Below are 23548 nucleotides of genomic sequence, written 5' to 3'. Positions count from 1 at the left end.
GGGCCAACTCCCTGGTCACAATTCGCTTTTCCTTTTTTCTTTTTTTGAGCCACACCTGGTGGTTCTCAGGGCTGAATCCTGACTTTGCACTCAGGAATTACTCCTGGAGGTATCAGGAGATCAAATCCACGTCAGCTTCATGCAGGGCCCTACCTGCTGTACTATCACTCCAGCCCTCTTTTTGTTTTTTTTCCTTTGAGTTTCCCAAGTTCAGAGTCTCCAAAGCTGTCAGGATCCTGGGGCCCCTCTCAGCGATTCTCAGATGAGCAGGCCACGGGTTCAGCACTGGGACTTGCAGATGCAGGCCTGCTCTGTGGTGCTAGGGACTGCTCAGTGCTGGAGCTGCTCAGGGCTCCCCCCCCCGCCCCCCCCCGCCCTCACCCAGCAGTGCTGGGGAACCAGGGATGGCTGCGTGCAAGACATACAGCTCAACCCCATTCCATCTCCAGCCCCCCTCAGCTGGTTAAAAGGAAAGACTCTTCTGTAGTTTTAAGAGAATTCATTGGGAAACAAACATTTTTGGGCATAGTTTTTGGACTATCAATATTGAATAATTTACTTTACTTCTGTCTAAAAGAATGCCATTGTATTCTGTGGTCTGGCTAAAGTAAAATGGCCCTTTATCTTTTATGTTCCCTTTTCTCTTCTAACCTAAGTGGTAACTCTATAACCCTTTATATTGTAACCCTTAAAATATAACCCAATGGGTTGGGGCTGGAGGAATAGCACAGCAGGTAGGGCATTTGCCTTGCACGCGGCCAACCCAGGTTCGAACCCCAGCATCCCATATGGTCCCCTGAGCACCGCCAGGGTGATTCCTAAGTGCAGAGCCAGGAGTAACTCCTGTGCATCGCCGGGTGTGACCCAAAAAGCAAATAAATAAATAAATAAATAAATAAATAAATAACCCAATGGCATTACTATTTAATGTCCATTTTGTTTTCTCTCTTGCCTTCCTTCCTAGCTCTAAAATCCAGCATTGGGGGGGCTGGGAGGGTCAGTTAGGGACCCACTTAATGGAAGAGCCCTTTTTCCTGTCCCTAGTGGTCATTCCTCTTCTGAGTCAGGATTTCCAGTGATAATTTTCACTATTCCTAAGTAGCTCATTTGAAAAAAATTCCTATAATTGCTAGGAATTTCCTCCTTTTACTTTAATGAGATGAAACCCGTGTTTCTGTCACCTCACAAACTAACCTGAGTTCAGCCTGAGGAATCGTATAGAAATTGGCAGTTCTTAAAATGTGAGGTATATCCTGCTTTTGACATTATTTTTCTAAGCTGACCTTGCCAGTATCTTTCAATTATTTTACTTATGACATGTTTTGAAAATCCATAATTATCTTTCATTTCTTCTTGGGACAAATTTTGTTTTCTTTAAAAATAAACTGCCCAGAGCTGAATGAAAAATTGAAGACACGGTATAAATAGTGAGGATTGAGGCTTGCTATTTTTTTTCCATGATCAGCTAGATGGGGAATGAATCTCAGTAGGAAGTGGCAGCAATAGAGAATGTAGAAAGGGGACTGATTCTAAATGTGTCTTGGGGGCTAGAGAGATCATACAGTGGGTAGGGCACCTGCCTTGCACACGGCATACCTGGATTAGATTCCCAGTATCCCATACGGCTCCTGGAGCACTGCCAGGAGAATTTCCAGGCTTGATAGCCAGGAGTTACCTACCGCTCAGCATCAATGGGTATGCCCCGCAAAGCAACTCCCCACCCTAAAACCAAACCAAATAAAAGCAAAACCAAATATGTTTTGGAGGTAGATTGTCTGTCTAACAGATTGACTTAATTGGGAAGGAAAATGGGGAAGACTGAGACAAGGATATGTAGGTTTCTGGTTTGATACTGGGTGGTATGATTGAAACATTTACTGGGATAGTGAAAAAAATAGAAAATAAGCTTATTTGGGGCCATGTATTGAGATGCCAATGAGCCATGTGTCTCTTTCTTGACTTTTCCATTGTGATTCTGTTCTTCTACTTTCTTTATCAAAGAACTGAGGACAGTGAGTTACCAAAATGCCTTCAGCCTTAGACAGGAAAACCGGAAAGCTGTTTGGGCTAATGAGAAGCTTGCTGCTGAGAACCGGCTATAGAAACTCAGGACGACAACAGTGGCTCTTAACAGTCCCAAGGCTTGTCAAGCTTCTCTGCTGGGTATTAGATTCTGCTTCCCCAGGGGCTTCCCTTTGTGAATTTATCCACTGATAACCTGAATTTACCCAAGCCGTTGTTGAGTTTCTCTCTGCTTCTTTTGTTCACCCACTTCCCTGTTTAAAAAACCCCTGTCTTCAGGATAAAGTGAATGATTTTGCAAGTTGTAAGAGCTCTCACAGAGCCTTTCCCTTTCACGAAATACCTTAATTTCAGTACCACTTACAGTGGGGTCTCGCATTACCTGAGGTAAATTGCTCTCTGCATTTTGGTGTCCTCAGCTGTAGGCTAGGGAGGCCTCCTTTCCTCTGCAGGGTTGTTGAAAGGTTCATGGAGGGGCCAGAGCTATAGTTACAGTGGGTAGGGCATTTTCCCTGCATGTGGCCAACTTGGGTTCGAGCCCCGGCATCCCATATGGTCCCCCAAGCACCACCAGGAGTGATTACTGAGCGCAGAGCCAGGAGTAAACCTTGAGCATCACTGGGTGTGACCCAGAAAGCCAAAAAAAAAAAAAGAAAAAAAAAAAAAGAAAGAAAGAAAAGAAAGGAAAAGAAAAGAAAAGAAAAAAGAAAAAGAAAGGTTCATTGAGATCATGTAGATCTGAATTTAAGGTAGATAAGTCTGTGGGACCTTATCAGTGCTTATTAGCATTATTTTTACTGCTAAGTTCCACATTCCATTTACTAGTGTTTATTTTTATTTATGTCTCTATATATTTATTTGGCTTGGGAGCCTTCTCCTTGAGCCTCCTTTGGCAGCTCTAGGGACCACGTGATGCTGGGGATTGAGAGCATGTGCACTGACCCTTTGGGCTTTCTCCCCGGCTCCCCTGCCGTTACTTAGATTCAACTCATGCTGTCAGTAAGATTTCCTTTGGAGTGTTCTTTCATTTTAGTAAAGTGGAAGCTGAATGAAGACTATATGTCCCACGGGGGCATAGACTTGCCTGCTTCTTACTTCTGTGTTCCCAGTGCCTAGTACTGGACTGTGCTAGGTGCTTGGCAAATATTCCAAGAATGAATGAATATCGTGCATTTATAATGAATAGACTTGAATAACTAAAAAATATTTATTTATTTGGTTTTGAAGCCACAGCCCATGATGCTCAGGAATTATTCCTGGCTCTTCACTAAGGAATTTTACCTGGCCTTGCTCATGGGACCATGTGGGATGTCAGGATCAAACCCAGTTTGGTTGCATACAGGGCAAGTGCTTACCTGCTGTCCTATTGTTCTGGCACCCAACTTGAATATATTTAGATAATGTCTTTGCAGTGTAAATTTACCTGACACATTTAGTTGAAATTAATGAATTCAACAAACATTTTTAACATCTAAAATGTACCAGATGTTACTCTCTACTCCCCAACTTTTAGCTGGGGAGAGGAAAAGGGAGATAAGTATAGTAAATCATTAAGCTAAGGGATAGGATAATTGTAGATAATATTGATAATATTAAGGAGATTAGTATCACAGGGAATGTGGGGAGGCACACAGGGGCACCCTGGGAGGTGAGCTGAGATGGGCATTATGAAGGTGCCCAGCCTTCCAGTAGCCAGAGGAGGGAATGAATAGAGAGAGGTCATTGAGTCTGGAAAGCTAGTAGAGGGGTCAGGTGCTTGCCTTACACATGGTCAACTCTTATATTTTTTGGGGAGGGGGCTTTTTGGGTCACACTCAGCGATGCTTAGGGGTTACTTGCCTGGCTCTGCACTCAGGAATTACTCCTGGCAGTGTTGGGAGATGCTGGGGACCAAACCCAGGTTGCCCACGTGCAAAGCAAATGCCCGACTATTGCTCCGGCCCCAGCAACTCTTTTAAAGACAATGTAAATATTGCTTTTTGAGTATGATACTTTCAGTGAATGATAGTGCAAATCAGCCTCATTGCTCAGTGTTCCCTTCTGTGCTGGTTATTCCTCAGTAAACAAGATAGGACAGTATTCTCTGCCTATAATTGTGAAGTCTGAGTAACACTGGAATTTTGAGGTCAGGTGGGTAAATAAAAACTATGTGCTTTATATTTACTTTTTTTTGGTGTAGGGGGCACACATGGCAATGCTCAGGAGTAACTCCTGACTTTGGAATTACATTAGAATGCACTCTGGAATTACTCCTGGCAGTGCTCAGGAGACCGTATTCCGGGATGCTGAGGATTGAACCTGAGTCATCCACATGCAAGGCGAATGTCGTACTCACTGTACTGTCTTTCCAGTCTCCCAAGTCAGTGTTTTTTAAATATGTGAGATATCATTGAATCATTATTTTTTTGATTCCTAAAAGCTCTTTTAAAAATTATTTTTAAGAAAGCCTTCTAGAGAACTTCTATATTTTTTCTCTTGATTTTTCTCTTATCTATTTTTTTCTATTGCAATAGTATCATTGCTGCTCTTTAAAATGCTGAGAGTGAGGGACCAGCTTGATAGGCCCCTCTCTGGTAGGATATTTGCCTTGCACGTGACTGACCCGGGTTTGATCCCGGGGTCAAACCCCCTTCCCATTTGGTCCCCCGAGTAGTGTCAGGAGTAATTCCTGAGTGTAGAGCTAGGAGTAACCCCTGAGCATCGCTGGGCATGGCCTCAAAACCAAAGACAAAATTTTTTAAAAGGGGAAAAAAAAAAGAATATTAAAGAGTCAAGGGCCAGAGACATAGGACAACAGAATAGGGTGCTTGCCTTGTACACGGCTGACCCAGGTTTGATTCTCAGCACCTCATTTAGTTCCCGAGCTCCACCAGGAGTGATCTCTAAGCAGAGTTAGGAGTAAGCCTTGAGCACAACAGGGTGTGACCACTCCCCACCCCCCAAAAAACGTTGGAAACTTTAGAATTTCATCATTTGGGTTAGAGAGAATTTGGGGGATGGGGGTTTGGGCCACACCCAGCAGTGCTTAGGAGTCACTTCTAACTAGCAGGCTCAGGGGACCATATGCAATCGTGCTGGGGATCAAACCCAGTCCAGCTGCATGCAAGGCAAGCTCCCTGCCCTATACTATCGCTCCGGCCCCAAGGTATAGAGAATTTTGTCAAGAATTTCTGCATACCTTGTACCTTCATATTGATTCACTCAAAGTAATCTTTTCTCTGGGACAATTATGCTATATTTTCTGTACACAGTTTTGAGCTTTATTTTGTTTATTTATTTATTTATTTTTTGCTTTTTTGGATCACACCTGGCATTGCACAGGGGTTACTCCTGGCTCTGCACTCAGGAATTACTCCTGGCGGTGCTCAGGGGACCATATGGGATGCTGGGAATTGAACCTGGGTCGGCCGCGTGCAAGGCAAACGCCCTACCCACTGTGCTATCACTCCAGCCCCCAGCTTTGATCTTTTAAGTGAAAATATGATGCATTTGGACCAGGGAGATAGCTCAAAGTGCGTGCTTTGCAAGCAAGACGCCAATGTGTTCCCTCAAGCATCTCTGGGTCTAACAGCCGAGCACTGAGCTGAGATTAGACCCTGAGCACAATTATGTGTGTGTCCCTCACCCAAATATGATGCCTTTCACTGGTACTATTTTAAGCTGATTTCTGTGTGCATATCTTTAGTGAACTAAGGTATTAATATCTTACTCAGGGTGTATAGTTAAGATTATTTTTGTACTTTAATGGAAAGCTATATGTTCAATGGACTTGAGTACTATATCTTGGTGAATAAATACATACAAAGATTTGGACTCGCTTGACCTAGCTTAGGGTTTTGTCTGCAGTAATGTATTGTTTTTTCTTAATGAGTTTTTTTTTAATTTCTCATCTTCTTTTTAATAGCAACATCATGACAACAGAGAAGAGTTTAGTGGCTGAAGCTGAAAATTCACCACACCAACAACAGAAGGACGAGGGTGAAGGAGCCACGAACTCAGGCCAGCAAGAAGTGCAGCTGGAAGAGGCTTCTCAGGCCGCCGCAGAGGGAGAGAATCAGTGTGAGCAAAAGCTGAAAACCTCCAATGGAGGCACTCCGACTCAAGAAGACTTGATCAGAAACAAGGAGCGGACACCCGAAAGTAGGGGCCTGTCACGGCTGTTCTCCTCACTTCTTAAGAGGCCGAAGTCTCAGGTCTCTGAGGAAGAAGGCAGGGAAGTAGAGCCAAGTAAAGAGAAAGGAGAAGGAGGTCAGACAGAGATAGAGTTAGGAACCTGTCTCGATGAGGAGATCATCTTAAAGGCCCCGATTGCAGCTCCGGAACCTGAGCTCAAGACAGACCCGTCCTTGGATCTTCATTCATTAAGCAGCGCAGAAACACAGGTGAGGAGGTGGGAGTGTGAGGGAGGTGGGCGGGAGTGCGCTGTATTTGGCATCGAAGGACATTTGGTCGGATTTCTCACTCGATGGTGGTTTACGTATTGATGGTTATAAGTATTGGAAGTTTTGGGGTTTTCACTCAAAAGAAATGAATGTCGTCAGTAAGAACTTGGTTTTTAAAAAGATTCTGTGCTGGCAGACTCGGGGAGGGAAATGGGTCATTGGTGGTTTGAAATGGACACTGGTGGAGGGAGGGGTGTTGGGTTATTATATGACTGAAACCCAGTCATGAACAGCTTTGTAACTGTGTATCTCACAGTGACTCAATTAAAAAAAATAAATAAAAATTCTATGTAGGGGGCTGAAGCAAGAGCACAGTGGGTAGGGCGTTTGCTTTGCATGAGGCCAACCCGGGTTCAATTCCCAGCATTCCGTATGGTAACCTGAGCACCAAGGAGTAATTCCTGAGTGTACAGCCAGGAGTAACCCCTGTGCATCGCCGGGTATGACCCAAAAAGAAAAAAAAAAAATTCATTGTAGGGGCCAGAGAAATAGTACAGAGGGTAGGGAGCTTGCTTGCCTTGCACGTGACCATGCAACCGACCTGGGCTCAATTCTCAGCATCCCATATGGTCTCCCCAGGAATCATTCCTGAGTGCAGGCTAGGAGTAACCTCTGAGCACTACCAGGTGTGGCACAAAAACAAAAATGATTCTATATAGCTCAAAGAATTTATCAAATGACACATGTGTATATAGTGTATGAGTATGGTTAATCCCAGTACCTCAATTAAAATGGTTTTTTTTATTTATTTTTTTTTTAAAATTTTTAATGTGCCTGTTTGGGGTTGGAGAGATATAATGCAGCAGGTAGGGCACTTGCCTTGCATGCAGCCAACTCAGGTTTGACCCACAGAAGCCATGGAATAAAATAAATGTAATAATATCCATGTAATGAAACAAATATGTCATTATAATTACGTGTTATGGGGGGCAGAAAGAACATCAGTTCTAAGACACTTGCCTTGCATATGACCAACACTTATTTGTTCCCTGGTACCACTTATCACCACCTGAGCACCAATGGGAGTGATCCCCAAGCACAGGAGCCTGGAATAGTAACAGTGCAGAGACCATGGAAGGCTGGAGAGTGGGTGCAGTGGGTAAAGCACTTGCTTTGGATGCAGCTGATCTGGGTTCAATTCCTGGCACCTCCTATGGTCCCCTGAGCATTGTCAGGAGTGATCTCTGAGCACAAAGCCAGGAGTAAGCCCTGAGCACCACTAGATGTGGCCCCAACCTCCCCATCCCAAATCAGTTTCCAAGCAAGAGAGGTGGTACTAGGGTTAATGCACTTGCCTTGCAAGTGGTTCAATTCCTGGATCTCTGAGCACAGTCAAGCATAGCCCCCAGCACTATAGGGTGTGGTGCCCAAATCACAAAAGTCACTTTCCTCTCTACAACAAGCATAAATAATATTATTTACTTTGTTTGGCTATTAGGAGAAGCAAAAGAGTTAAACATGTAAAATTATTAAAGCATTGCCTGGCATATATCCAGGTACTGAATAATGATTATTCAGTTATCATACCCAGCAACTATGAACAGTAAAGACAAAGAAACCCTACAGGGCCTGAGCAATAGTACAGTGGGTAGGCTATTTGCCTTGCACATGGGCACCCTTGGGTTCAGTCCCTGACAACCTGCTTGGTCCCCTGAGTATTGCCAGGAGTGATCTTCTTCCCCCCTCCTCCTGCCCCCTCCTCCTCCTCCATTCCCTCTCCTCCTCCCCCACCCTCCAACCCATGCCAGGGATTGAAACTAGAGCCTCACACCAGCAAGGCAAGATTCTGCAACTGAACTACATCACTGGCCTGAGTGTCTCTATCCAGAAATACTTAGAAGTGAATTTGTGTTCTAGAACTGCATCTGTCTTCTTCTTGGGACCTTGGATATTTCAGAAGGCATGTCTCAGTTTTGTCTGGTTTTGGTTTTGGGGCTACCCCTGGCTGTACTCAGGTCATACTCTTGGCTCTGTGCTTGGGATCATCCCTAGAAGTGCCCAAGGGAACTTAGGTGGTGCTAGGAATTCAGCTGGCATTGGCCCAATGCAAGGCAAGTGCCTCACTTGTATACTCTCTCCAGCCCATGTCTCAGTTTGTAAGGTTTATTAATTCAACAAATATTTTTGAAAATCTATTATGTATGTCAGTTCTTAAGTTAAATATGCATTGGTCAATAAAAGTATGGTGAAGAGGTTTTAGATTTCAAGTCCAGCTGACAAATGACTTATTAGTCTATCATTCATTTTAGGCAAGTTACTTTGACTTCTCCAACCTCAGTTCTTATCTGTAAGTGGGGATAATAATAGTATACTCTCTGTAGCATTATTATTAGGACAAAATGAGTTCATGTAAGTAATACTTTTAAAACAGTAACTAGCCTAGCCCATTGTAATTGCTATATAAATGTTTCCTATTGTTATTATAAAAACAAACATGAACCTTATTCTTAAGAACTTTAATGGAGAAGACAGAATAGTATCAGATATAAAATCATTATTGTAATAAATGTTATGAAGGCAACAGGGTACTTATTATATCTTAATATCACTTTGTTTTTCTTGAGTTAATGTTTTCAATAATATATATTATTATGCCATAATAATATATGCTAGCATTATATATGTGGTGTGGCATTATATTAACAATATGTATATGTTATATAAAGCATAAAAGTCAGGAGATAATGTAAAGGGTGGGAGAGCATGCTTTGCATGTGGGGAACCCAGTTCAATCCCTGGCACCACATGGTTCTTCTAGCACACTATGAGAAACCCCCAAGAAATGGTCTGGTAGTAGCCCCCAGTGCTGCCAGATATGGCCCCAAGAACAAAATCGTCATCACATCTTCGTCATCATAGTATTATAATGTTAACATTATTTTAGATAAAGTATGTGCAGCTGGCTTTGTGAAGACTTTATTATTAACATGGTGATGTCTTGACTATGTAGCCGGCTCAGGAAGAACCCAGAGAAGATCCAGATCTTGAAACCAAGGAAGGACTTGAAGAATGCTCTAAAATAGATGTCAAAGAAGAAAGCCAAGAAACAAAAGCAGAAAGAGATTTAAAAGCGTCCCAGAAGTCTATCAGAAGACACAGAAACATGCATTGCAAGATATCTTTGTTGGATGATACTGTTTACGAATGTGTTGTGGAGGTGAGTTCAGTTTAATTTCCAGTAGCAAGAAACTTTAGAAATTATTTCATGTAAGATTAGTGGTGCCAGGGCCTGACATAAGACCCAGTACTGACTATTTTTATGGACTAAAGTGTTAATTTTTGCAGGTGAAAATATAGAGTATAAGTGAGTGTTATTTTCTTCTCCATTTTTTTTTCTGTACCTGCCAAACCTTATAAATTGAGCATGTGTTACTTTTATGGTCAAAAACAGTTTTGTTTAATAAAAAAGGTTTGTTATTTATAGAGTGACCTTCCATGACTGGATTTCCTAGGAGTGCCTCAATTTCTGATATGAGGTCCATCCATCCCCACAACTGTATCTGTGAAAGAAGTTCTGATCTCTTTTCTGCTTTCCTAGATCTGTACCTTAACCACTGTAGTTAATGTACTTCTTTAGTTCCATGGGGTAGCACGAAATTTTTCTAACAAAATGATGCTGTTTCTTGGGACTGGAGTGATAGCACAGCGGGTAGGCCTTGCATGCGCCTTGCACGCGGCCGACCCGGGTTCAATTCCCAGCATCCCATATGGTCCCCTGAGCACGGCCAGGGGTAATTCCTGAGTGTAGAGCCAGGAGTGACCCCTGAGCATCTCTGGGTGTGACCCAAAAAGCAAAAAAAAAAAAAAAAAAGATGCTGTTTCTTACGATTAGTATTTTTGAAGAGTAAGAAGTTAGTCACGTGGCTGGTAGGGCATTAGGAAGTTAAGAAGTTAGCTGGTAGGGGCTGGAGTGATAGCAATAGCACAGCAGGTAGTGTGTTTGCCTTGCACGCCGCCGACCTGGGTTCAATTCCCAGCATCCTGTATGGTCCCCTGAGCACTGCCAGGGGTAACTCCTGAGTGCAGAGCCAGGAGTAACCCCTGTGCATCGCCGGGTGTGACCCAAAAAGCAAAAAAAAAAAAAAAAAGAAGTTAGCTGGTAAGGTGTTTGCCTTGTATGCAGTCAGCCTGGGTTTGATTCCAGGCATCCCATATAGAACCCCAGCACCGCCAGGAGTAAGTTCTAAGTGCAGAGCCAGAAGTAACACCTGGGCATCACTGGGTGTGACCCAAAAAGGAAAAAAAAAAAAAAAGAAGTTAGGATTGAACAAAAATATTAGAATTATTTTGTTTTATTTTAGTCTTTCAATTCAAAAATCCTTAAAAATCTATTAGCTATTTTACTTCCCAGGGGAGTAATTGTCTAATAATAACATGTTTAATGTAAAACAGTCATTATGGCTATTAGCTGAACTGATTGGATAGTACAGGAGGCAGGGTGCTTACACATAACCATCCCAGGTTTGATTCCTGGCACTTCATTTAGTCCCTTGAGCCCCTGGAGGAGTGATCTCTGAGTGCACTGAGCCAGAAGTGAGCCCTGAACACGGCCCCCAAACCAAAAGGAAAAAATATTTTTAAAAATTATTAGGATTATTATGAATAACACCTTTATTGATAAAGCATATAACTCTCATCTCGTATTATCTTTAGTATATGGCAGGTTTTTGAAAATTGCTTATTTGTTACAGCAGAAAATCAGTGCACAAGTAGTCAAAAAAATATTTTTTTCTTTTTGGGTCACACCTGGTGATGCACAGGTGTTACTCCTGGCTCATGCACTCAGGAATCACTTCTGGCGGTGCTCAGGGGACCATATGGGATGCTGGGAATCGAACCTGGGTCGGCCACATGCAAGGCAAATGCCCTCCCCGCTGTGCTATTGCTCCAGCCCCCCACCCCCCAAAAAAAGAACCATTATTTTTTATTTATTGGTTTTTCCTCTCCAGGTTCTAAAAAGGAAATCACAAAAAATATGCTGTTATGCTTTTTTTTTTTTGAAATGGGAACAGATTTAATTTGGAGGTTTTTAGGTAGGGGAAGGAGGGAGAGAAAGTATCGTACTCAAGAGATAACTCGGGCTTCTCCAAAGGTGGAGAGAGCCCCTACCTATACCCCAGCATCAGCTATGAAAGCATGGAAGTCCACATCTCAAGAGGGGAGATGCAGACGACACATGGACTCGGGCGCCACATGTGCCTGGCCGTATGGGCACAAGTAGCACATGGGCTCGGGCAACTTATACTCCTATACTGTTAACTTTGAAAATAGCTAGCGTCCCGATAATTGGAACTCACCTAGGATCTGTCCTTTCATCTGTTCACTGTATAGAGTGAGTGGGAAGCTCCTTTACATTTATTCCCCCATTCAGACCGATATCCAGACACGATCCCGATCACGATCACGATAGCCTGTTAAACACCGATTTCTCGGGCGGACCCAGTAACATCTCATTTCGTCCTTTCCCTGAGATCTTAGAAGTCCACCTGGACTTGGCCCTCCTAAGGATGTTGCACTGGGGGCTCTTCAGGGTCACGGGAATGAGATTCAGCTTTGTTACTGGATTTTGCATATAAATACACCATGGGAAGCTTGCAAGGCTGTCCCATGTGTGCAGGAAACTCTCAGAAGACTGCCAGTTTCTCCCAAAGGGAGAAGCAGGCTAAAGATAATTAGAAATTATTTCTAATTAAAATATTTCTACTCTTTATCTCAAAAAGCATTGGTATAGTTGGTTTGTATTTGGGGTAGGAGGGTCACATGTGGTGCTGGATTCAAACCAGAGTTGCAGCCGCTACCTCATGCTAGGCAAGCATGTGTAATAATACAACAGACCTTTGTATTGTTTTTCTGGTCCCTTCTTAATATTTCTTTATCTAGAAAACAAATCCACTGCCAAATTATAATTCCTTCTTACAGTAGAAAAAGCCTTAATTCAGAGCCTGAGATTTAGAGTCTAAAGTTCTGTTCTTGGGCCCGAGTGCTAGTACAGCAAGTAAGGGTGCTTGCTTGCCTTGCCCATGGCCAACTGGGGTTTGGTCCCCAGCATCCCATATGGTTCCCCAGCCAGTAGTGATCCCTCCGTGTAGAGCCAGGAGTAAGATCTGAGCGCTGCTGGGTATGGGCTCAAAACAAAACAAAATAAAACAAACCCATTAAAAAGAACTAGGAATGTGATGCAGCATTACAGATCAGGGCCTAGTCCCCACTATCTCCATATCTCCATCTCCCCCCTTTGTCTCTCCCTCTCTCTGTCTCTCTCTCTCACACACACACGTGCATGCACACACACAGGAAAAAAGTGAAGATCATTTTGATTTGAGCCACTCTGCGTAGATTATCTAAATTCTACTCTGTGCATGTTTTAGAAGGATTATAGGAATTAAGACTTAGCTCATCTTCTTGGGACATTGGTCTCGGAATGATAGGGAATATAATGATTTCTATAGCTGCCATGAATTGTCAGTGTCGACTGTAGAGGTGGTTAATTCACCGTGGTCATGGGAACTGAGAGGAACCCATAGCAAGCTTCAGGAATAGTACATGAAAAAAAGAGGTCGATATTTTAGGCTGCCAGTGGGGGATAGTGGATTTGAAGGAAGGTTAGATATTGCCTTGGATCATAGATCTGTTTCCAAGCCATTTGAGAGTTGCATATTTAAACCGACAAACTAAGAAACAAGATTTTGGTAATCCCTCTTGGTCTACTTACACTGTGTAGCCATCTGAAAATGTTAGTAACCAAGGATGAAAGAGAAAACTGAAAATTGACATTTCATTTTATTTTGTGAGGAATACAGATATAAGAAAAAACGTCAACTCAAGTGTGTGTATCTTTGCAGAAACATGCTAAGGGACAAGATCTGCTGAAGCGAGTATGTGAGCATCTGAATCTTTTGGAAGAAGACTACTTTGGTCTGGCCATTTGGGATAATACAACCTCTAAGGTAAGGAGATTAGTGAAAGAGTATTATCAAAACTTGCTCTAATTTTGTTGTTAATGTATTTATGTTATGGCTGGAGAGATAGGACAGTGGGTAGAGAGCTTGGCTTGCAGTCAGCCGGCAGCGTTGATCCCTGGCACCCTGTATGGTCCCTAGTCCTCCCAGGAGTGAGCCTTGAGCACCTCTGTGTGGCCCCCCCCAAAAAAAATACCCCAAGACAAAGAATATATTTATGCCTCCCTGTCCAAGACATAGTGTTGTGATTCCTCTCTACTCTTATTTTCAGATTTAGCATTTCAAAGAAAAGACCATTTGGATATGCTCTTGGGGGGAGGGGCTCACACTCAGCGAAGCTCAGGAGTTACTGCTGGCACTGCATAGGAAATACTCCAGGCTGTCCTCTAGGGTCTGTATGAGATGTCGGGAATAGAACCCAGGCCTGCCAGGTACATGCCTTACCAGTTGTACTCTAGGTTGGCCCTAGGGTATGTTCTTTCATCATTGACAGTATATACTAGGTATTTTTTATTTTATTTTATTTATTTTTCCAATGATTTATCTTAGCATTTTATAATTTTTATTATTTATTTTGGTTTTGGGTCCACATCCAGCAGTGCATTTTGGTCTGGGGCCACACCTGGTGGTGCTCAGGGCTTACTCCTGGCTCTGCGCTCAGGGATCACTCCTGGTGGTGCTCAGGGGACCATATGGGATGCTGGGGATTGAACCTGGGTTGGCTGAATACAAGGCAAACACCCTATCTGCTGTACTACTCCTCTGGCCCTCAGGTTCTTAGATTTATTAGTGCAAGCTAAAAGATATGTAATTATCTAATAATATGATAATATTTTTTAAAATAAAATTATCAACTAACCAGAGATTTAGCTTAATAAAAATCAGATTTATGTGTCATAATCTGGATGATTATTCTACAGGGAATATCTTAAGGTTAAATAATCTACTTGATTTTTTTCTCAGGTTGCATATGCTGGAACCAACATACTTTTTGTTGCAAATTGATGAATCTAGCCAAGTCATCATTTTAGTTACATATTTATTTATCAGTTCCTGGGTAATAGCCAGATTTCCAGATACTCTCTCTAGAAGTATGTAGCTATTCATGAAGGATTAAAACTGTAAAACAGTCCTTTATGTTTCTAAATTTCTGGCCATTTTTTTTCTTTTGCGGTCACACCCAGCGATGTACAGGGGTTACTCCTGGCTCATGCAGTCAGGAATTACTCCTGGTGGTGCTCAGGGGACCATATGGGATGCTGGGAATTGAACCCAAATCGGCTGCGTGCAAGGCAAATGCCCTACCCGCTGTGCTATCACTGCAGCCCCATTTCTGGCCATTTTGGAAGCACAAAGAACACTGATACTGTCAATACTTAGGCCTCACCCCCTGGTTTGAGATGAGAAGAATAAAGTAGCTTCCTCCAAGACCAGCCCCTTTAGGGGTGTCCTGCTACCTCTTTCTGCAGGATTCTCCGATTCAGTGTTTGCATTCCTCTTTCCTTGGCTATTATAGTTTATCTTATTTTTAAAAAAAAATCTACAGATTAAATCTCTCTCAATGTGGGAGATATGTGAGTCATATCTCTTTCTCTCATTTTGTGTTCACTCTCTGGTTCCTCCTTGAAGCATAGGTAACTATTTGTCCTTCATATATGTTGCTTTTTTCCCAAAGAGCTTCAGGGTCTGTGTTCTGTTCGTAGGCAGTTGCAGGAAGGGGAGTTCATTGACCCAGCCTTTTCCTGCCTTGGAGAGGCTTGCTCTTTCTCCCTGTGTCTCCCTGTAAAGCAGTCTGAAACTTCTCTCGCTTTCCAGAGATTTATTGCCACCGTGATTTAAGGTTATATGAATTAAATAGTCACTTCCTGTATTTTATTCCTGCTTACAATTATTTATGCGTTAATAAAGCAATTTTTTTCTTGGAGGAAATGCCACGCATATTACTTCCTTCCCTCCATCCTCCCAATTCCCGAAGCAAAAAAATTCAGCTCTTCTGGTAAAAAATGAGAATTTGCAATAAGAGGAAAATAAGAGATTATTCCGTGGAATCACTCATGATTTTCTTTCTCTTGCTTTTTGTCTGGATGTGAATGAATTATTTGCCAGTGCCGGGGCTTAAACCCAGCGCTTCACATATGCGAGTCATAAAGCTATTACTGAACTACATCCCCAGCCTGCATGTGACTCTTTTATCTTTGATTGGGGTGGGGGGGTTTGAACCACATGGGTGCATGCTTGGGCACCAGGATGGAGGTGTTGGTGGGGGGGAAGGTGCTGCTCCCTGCTCTGTGCTCTGGGGACTCCTGGTACTGGGAATAGAATCAGGGTTAGCCTCATGCAAGGTAAGCACCTTAACCCTTCTACTGTGTCTCTGGCCCAAGGCTTTCCTTGAAGCGTAGAGACCCAGAACACCTGAATTCTAGCTCCTGTAACCATAGAGTGATGATTTGCAACCATCACTTAGTCATCACACCAGCAGCAGCATGAACAGTGATTCCTTCATTTCAGGAAGCAAGACTTCACTTCAAAAGACAAACGTTTTGCAAGTCCCTCCTATGTACGCAGTCACGCTTCCTCCCATTGATACCACGTCCTTTAAACTTGAATGACTCCCCTTTGCCTAGGCCTTTAGTAATGTTTCCATTTCTAGCATGGAATGCCCTGCCCTCCGTAGTCTGGCCCTTACCGTTCTTTTCTCTGTTCTGTTCCCTCCCTGCGTCTGTCTCCCAGCTGTGCTCCACATGTTCAACTAGACTTTCTGCCTTTCTCTTCTTACTTGTCGGGATAACCCTTGTTTGCCCTCTCAGCCTCCTATTCAGATCTCCTAACATTGCTTTGAGAAACATACCCTGTCTCTTTCCCAGTCCGTTCTGGTGTACCTCCGTGTGTTCTTGCCGTGTTCTGGGCTCTGTCATAGCACTCCTGCACATTTCTGCCATAGTAATGTTTCATAACTTAGAACATAGTGTTTACTGTTCATCTCTTTTCTTAAGCTCCTTGAAGACAAATGCTACTTTAATTTCCTTTTTGAAACTTTGGTGCATAGTACATAGAGGCATTCTTTTTTTTTTCTTTTGGGGTCACACCCAGCGATGCTCAGGGGTTACTCCTGGCTTTGCACTCAGGAATTACTCCTGGAGGTGCTTTGGGAACCATATGGGATGCCGGGGGATCGAACCTGGGTTGGCTGCGTGCAAGGTAAACGCCCTACCCACTGTGCTATTGCTCCAGCCCCTAGAGGCATTCTTTTTTGATGGTGCTGAGAATGGAACCCAGCCTCTCACAGATAAGGAAGTGACTGAGTGCTGAGTGACGTCCCCTGCAGACCTGGCGGCATCTCGTAAATATCTGTTGGCTACATGAGCTGCTATGAATGCAGTAATTAGTCATCAAAGCACCAGTGCTGGCTGAGCACACGCTGTGTGTGCAGGACCCCTGGCTTGGTCACAGGCACCGTAGTCCTCCGCACCCCACTCGGAGGCACTCTCCAGCCTGCTTGGGCAGCTGAGCCTCTTCTCCCCTTGGGTCACACAGCTGAGCCCTGCCTGTGTGACCCAAACTAAAACCAAACAGATGATAATAAAAGAGGGCTTGGATATAGCCCAAAGGACTGGAGTACACGCTGTGCATGTAGGAAGCCTGAGTTTGATCCCTGCGTATCGTAGTCCCCCAAGCACTGCCAGGGTAACTGCAGAGCACTGAGCCTGGACTAGCCTCCAGTACCTTCAGGGGTGTCCCGTGCATCCAAATAACAAGTGCCAGGACTGGAGCAATAGCACAGTGGGTAGGGCGTTTGCCTTGCATGTGTAACCTCTGAGTACCACTGGGTATGACCCAAAATGCACCCCCCCAGAAAAAAAAAAACCAGGATATCCCCAAAACAAAAAACCCAAACAATAACAGAAACAAAAACAAATGCCATTTCAGGCCAGAATGATATTTGGCCTGGAATTTTGGCCTCTATTGCCAAATGGGGAAGAATTTTAGCTTTGATTCTTAATGGGTTTTGGAATCCCTTTAAGAAAACCGACAACTGCAAGTTACTTGGGGAGATTTCTCTTAAAGATAATGGAAAATAAGGGGTTGCCTGGTTAGGGTGGGAGATGTTTATTCCAAAGTGAAAAAAAAATGTGTGTGCATATATATTTTTTCTTTTTAACCTGAGGTCAGAATTGAAGGGAAAAAATAAAACATCTCAGGCTAGGAAGATAACTCAAAGGACTGGAGTGCACGTGCTGTGTGGAGGGGCCCTTGGTCCAGTCTCCAGTGCTCCATGATCCCCCACCCCCCAGCACCAGTAGTTTATGGTCAAAACAATGAAGATCTGGGTATCACTGTATCACTGTCATCCCGTTGCTCTTCGATTTGCTCGAGCAGGCACCAGTAATGTCTCCATTGTGAGACTTGTTGTTACTGTTTTTGGCATATTGAATACGCCACGGGTAGCTTGCCAGGCTCTGCCATGCGGGCGAGATACTCTAGGTAGCTTGCCTGGCTCTCCGAGAGGGGTGGAGGAATCGAACCCGGGTTGGCCACATGCAAGGCAAATGACCTACCCACTGGGAAGATCTGGGTAAAGCCAGTTAATAACCTGGTTGTAGATCTTTACTTAAAAAACTTTTTTTTTTTTTAAGACACACTCAGCAGTACTCAGGGATTACTCCTGGCTTTGCATTCAGGGATCACTCCTGGTGGGGTCTGGGGGACTGAATATATAGGGTGCTGGGGATTGAACCTGCCTCTGCCATGTGCAAGTCAAGCACCTTGCCCACCATACTATCTCTCCAGCACCTCTGCTTACCTTTAGAGATAATGAAAATAGCAAATGCTTATTTAGAATTTCTTATTTATTTAAAAACTTTTAGGTACACCTCTGTATAAGTTTATTCCATCCATATAGTTGTGAGATTGGCACTACTATTAATAATACTATTTTATAGATGAGCAAGATAAGGAACACAGATGCCTAAAATCACTCAAGCTAAGAAGTAATGGAGCTGGAATTCCTGCTCAACTCTTAGGTTCCCTCTTTCTCTGCTCAGAATTACTACTGTGCTCTATGAAATTAATAGAGTATCGGAAGAATACTTGTAGGCAGGACCTGAAGATGGGCCATAATAAGCTTCCAGTACACTGTGGTTTTTGTGTTCAGAAACTGTGTGTGAATGCCTTTTCTCTTTTTTACAGACATGGCTGGATTCTGCCAAAGAAATAAAAAAGCAGGTTCGTGGTAAGTGAATATAACCTTTTTCACAGTTCTTCCTTTTAGTAGGTCAGAGGATTTCCAACCCCCTTCTGGTTGTGAGTCACTTTAGAATCCTGACCATGACAGATGGCTTTGAAATGGAGATAAACCTCCCCTGGAAGGAGGAGATTCCGTAAGAGAAAGATACAGCAGAGGTGGGGGCTCTAGATGTAGGTCAGATCCTGATGATGCTTTTTACAACTTGGCAAAGCTAGGGAAGGTAGGAATGGTCGAGAGAAACAGAAGGTGGAAAAGAACAAAGATGAGAGGAGAAAAAGGATATGGGAGTCAGCTCTCAAGGGGTAGAAATCGAAACTGTAGTTGCCCGCAATTAGTTTGCTGCATGATTCTGTTCTTTTAAATCGAGCTGGACTCTTACGTTCTAACCTTCTCTGTGTTTTCCTTTCTACAGTTCTTTTGTCCCTTTTCAACAGTCTTCTGCAAAATTGAAGTATAAGGGACCATGGAAGGGGGAAAAAGAGGGCGGGGTATAGAAAATCAAGAATTCTTGTCAATGCCCTCTAGCGTGATTTTTCTTTTACCTCCAAGCCCTCTCGAATATAATACTGGTGCACACACTATTCAAACTGGAGTTCTGGGTTAATATTTCAAGATTGGAGGTGGCGAGATGGTGTTTAGATTAGCATTTTGTAGTCCTAGACCCAGTGGGCTAAGGAGCAGAGACCCTTTCCCCTTGTCAATGACCAGATGTCCTTTAATTTGTATTTTATTTATTTTTAGATACCCTTTTATTTTTAGTTATTTTTAGATGTCCTTGTAATTAAGCTTATTTTTAAAGAAACTAATGACTGAAACAGGTATTACTCTCACATGAAAACAAATTTTGTTTTCCATTTGGTTTGGGTTTGGGTTTTGTTTCTTTGGCTCTTGTTTTGGCTTCTGTCACCCCTGGCATGTCCAGGGATTACCACCCACTCTGTGTTCAGATGTGCCCCGTGCCCTGGAGACCATGCGGTGCCCCTGACCAAACTGGGGCTCCAGAATGCAAACATGTGCTCAGCCATTGAACTATTTCTTTGGTCCTTTTCGTTAGTTGCTTAAACTATAACACACCTGGGGAGATGATTCAGAGAGCTAGGGCACACACTTTGATGCGGGAACCTTAGGCTTGATCCCATTTTTGAATGGTTCCCTGAACACTCCAGAGTGGCCCCAGAAGGAAAAATATACAACTAAAAACCACATTTCTGTCATGATGAGAAGCAAAATACTCCTTTTAGGACTGGAGCCATAGTACACTGGGTAGGGCTCTTGCCTTGGATGTGGACAACCTGAGTTTGATCCCTGGCACTGTCTGTCTTTCCCAGAGCCCTGCCAGGAGTGACCCTTGGCAGGGTCTCAGGGAGATGCCCTGAGCATCACCAAACATAGCCCAAAACAAAACAAAACAAAAGACTTGTTTTGATGGACAGTTCTTCATAATTTGCTTCCTTCTAACAAAATCTTGTTGTAAAATGCAAGGTAGGGGTTCAGAGAGAAGTACAGGGGGTAAGGCACTTGTTTTTCATGTGGCCAACCTGGATTTGATCGTCAACATCCCATTTGTTCCCCTGAGCACCACCAAGAATGATTTGTGAAGGCAGAGCTAGAGGTAACCACTGAGCATCGCCAGGTGTGGCCCCCAAACAAACAAAAAGTACAAAAATCATTCACAAATTTAAGGCATAACAAGAAAAACAGCTCTAAGTCCCTTTTGATGGAAATAGTTTTAACATTTAATATTATTCAGGAATAAATAATAGTATAAGAATATGCTTTAGGGAGAAAATTTTTAGCAGTTTACAATGAGGAAAATAACTAATATATTGTCTTCCTGGCTGTGAAAAAAAGATCTCTTGCTAAGAAAAAATGTTGTCATTTAAAAAAGGTTCCAGGGCTAGATAGCTCAGTGAGTTGGAGCATACTCTGCATGCAGAAACTCTGGGTTTTATCCCTGTACTATATCAGAGTCTGGGGTTTTATCCCTGTACTGCATAAGATTAACTCTGAGCACTGAACTAGGAGTAAACCCTAAGCACCCAGAGGTATAGCTCAACTTCTTCTTCCTAAATGAAAAATAAAATAAAATAAATTGCAACTTGACATGGAGGGGCCAGAGATATGGTGCAGTAGGGAAGGCATGTGCCTTGTGCATGCTTCCCACACAGCTTCAATCCCCGGCATCCCATATGGTCCCCTGAGCACTGCAAGGAGTGATTCCAGAGTGTAGAGACAGGAGTAAGCCCTGCGCATTGCCAGATGTAACCCTCAAACCAAAAACAAATGAAAATTTAAAAAGGACATGGAAAAGAAAAATCCCGCCCGCACAACAGAGCCTGGCAGGCTCCCTGTGGCGTATTCAATATGCCAAAAACAGTAACAAGTCTCACAGTGGAGATGTTACCGGTGCCTGCTCAAGCAAATCGATGAACAATGAGACGACAGTGGTACAGTGCTGCAGTGCCCCTTGGCAAAGTTTAATAGGGACTAGAAATATAAACATTTGATTAAATCAAAGAGATCATTATCTCTTGCAAAGGGTTTTTTCTTTTTTCTTTTTTTCTTTTTTTTTTGCTTTTTGGGTCACACCCGGCAATGCGCAGTGGTTACCTCCTGGCTTTGCACTCAGGAGTTACTCCTGGAGGTGCTCAGGGGACCATATGGGATGCTGGGAATCGAACCCAGGTCACCCGTGTGCAAGGCAAACGCCCTACCCACTGTGCTATTGCTCCAGCCCCACAAAGGGTTTTTTCTTAATTTTTTTTTAATCACACAAGTAATATATACCCAGTGTGAAAATTTAAACATTATGGAAATCTGGAGAAAGTTTGAAGTTCTAATTCCACCTTCCCATAAAACCACTTTTAAATCCATATCATTTATAAGATTTTTTCCCCCTAGTATATATGTTTGTTTTTCAAACATAGAAGCATGTGACAGGAGGTCTGGTCCAGAAATGGAAGCTTGCCACTATAGGGGGACTGAGGAACAGTCAGGGAAGGGACCTCTACGACAATGATGGAGGAAAATGGACACTCTGGATGAGGACTGGGTGCTGAGACGAGGGAAAGGGGTATGCCTGATAGTCTCTCAGTGACAGTGTTGTAAACCGCTGTGCTCAGTAGGGAAAAGGAAAAGTTAAAGTTCCTGTCCCAGAGGCAGGCTGGGGAGCTGGAGGGGGTGTGGGAACTTGGACACTGGTGAAGGGAGGCAGACACTGGTGAAGGGATTGGTGTTGGAACATTGTACACCTAAAGCTCAGCTCTGAATTCTGGAATTTTGGAATCCACAGTGATTTTTGTTAAAAAAAAAAAAAAATATGAGAGCTCAGAGCCATAGTAGGGTGCTTGCCTTGCATGTGGCCAACCCAGGTTCAATCCCTGGTCATGAGTAATCCCTGAGCACAGAGTCAGGACTAAGTCCAGAGCACTGTTGGTTGTGACCCAAAAGCCAGAAAAAAGGAAAAAAACAGAAGTATGTTATACATTATTTAATAGATTTTAATTTTCTTGAATATGTGATATGAAATTTAAAGGGGATCTAAGAATTCTAAGGGCTGGAGCACATCCATGCATATTTGAGGCCCAAAGTTCAGTCACCTGGGATCAAATGCCCTCAGAGCACTACTGATGAGTCCCCCCCCAATAAATTATATTAAGTTTTTAAATAATTAAAATATAGAGTTAAAAGAGAGGCCAGAGGGGCCGGAGCGATAACACAGAGGGTAAGGCGTTTGCCTTGCACGCGGCCGACCCGGGTTCGATCCCCGGCATACAGTGCAAAGCCAGGAGTAACCCCTGAGCATTGCTGGGTGTGACCCAAAAAGCAAAAAAAAAAAAAAAAAGAGAGAGGCCAGAGGTAGTAAATGAGATGGTACTTGCCTTTCATGCAGATGGCCCTGATTAACTCCCCGGCACCAGATGCTCCCTCAGGTAGTGTCAGGAGTGACCCCTGAGCACAGATCTGGGAATTGCCCCGAGCAAAAACCCTGCCTCCTGCAAAAAAATAAAATAAAATAAAGAGGATTTAGATGAGTATAATATAAATATTTTTCTGTTCCATTCTTTCTATATTGTCAATTGATTATTATACTTATATAATGATAAATTTTAAATAGTTTAGTAGATATTTGTCATGCATATTTTAATATTGACATATTTGATGTGTTTTATATATTCATGTGAATATGTGACCAATTTCTTTAATATAATTTTTAATACTCCATATCAATGCATAATGATTTTTTTACATTTTTTCCCCCACCAACAAAATAGTTTTATTTGGAAACAATAACAATAACAAAATATAATTTGGAACATGCAGTCTTGTGGCAAAAAACCCATGTACTCCCCACTGCATTGCCAATTGAACCCTTAAAGAGTTTTAAATGACTCTATACTAAGAGCTTAATGGTATTTATCTGACCAGTCAGTTCTATTGATTGACAGTAATCAATTTATAGTATTATATAAGTAATGACACTTATATAACCAGTTCTATTGATTGACATTTGGGATTAAAGTAAATAGTTTTATATAACACTATTATAGTATATTCATTTGCTTTCGGTTTTTGAGCACCCAGTGGTCAAAAACAAAAAGGACTTATTTCTGGCTCTGTGCTCAGCTGTCATTCCTGGCGGGGCTCAGGAGATCGTGTAGGATACCAGGGATTGAACCTGAGTCAGCCACATGCAAGGCAAGCACTGTGCCGTGCTATCACTTCAACCCCTCCATGATATTTCTTAATGATTTTTGTTGTTGATTTATTTTGATGGGGCGGGGCACGCCCAGTAGCACTTGGTGGTTAGTTGCTGCTTTTTGCTTTTGTGTGTAGAAGGCCAGGAAATGCTGGGGCTTGAACTCAGGCCTTACTTTCAA

At 42.9% G+C, this 23548-nt stretch overlaps 1 protein-coding gene across 14 annotated transcripts in view; it reads left to right on the top strand.

Moving 5' to 3' along the window:
• EPB41 (erythrocyte membrane protein band 4.1) overlaps positions 1–23548 on the top strand; it is a 171503-nt gene that overhangs the window by 70956 nt on the left and 76999 nt on the right. For 13 of the 14 annotated variants that reach the window (XM_055140802.1, XM_055140801.1, XM_055140796.1 and 10 more), the window contains exons 2-5: positions 5927–6404; positions 9415–9621; positions 13307–13411; positions 18611–18653. In XM_055140802.1, coding sequence (XP_054996777.1) covers positions 5934–6404; positions 9415–9621; positions 13307–13411; positions 18611–18653 — 826 coding nt within the window. In that variant the 5' untranslated portion in view covers positions 5927–5933. The remainder of the gene's footprint in view (positions 1–5926; positions 6405–9414; positions 9622–13306; positions 13412–18610; positions 18654–23548) is intronic. The other variant, XM_055140803.1, reaches the window with a different exon arrangement.

Source organism: Sorex araneus, chromosome 5, assembly GCF_027595985.1.
Source record: "Sorex araneus isolate mSorAra2 chromosome 5, mSorAra2.pri, whole genome shotgun sequence".
Classification (NCBI taxonomy): Eukaryota; Metazoa; Chordata; class Mammalia; order Eulipotyphla; family Soricidae; genus Sorex; species Sorex araneus.
This window is presented reverse-complemented; position numbering and strand designations above follow the sequence as displayed.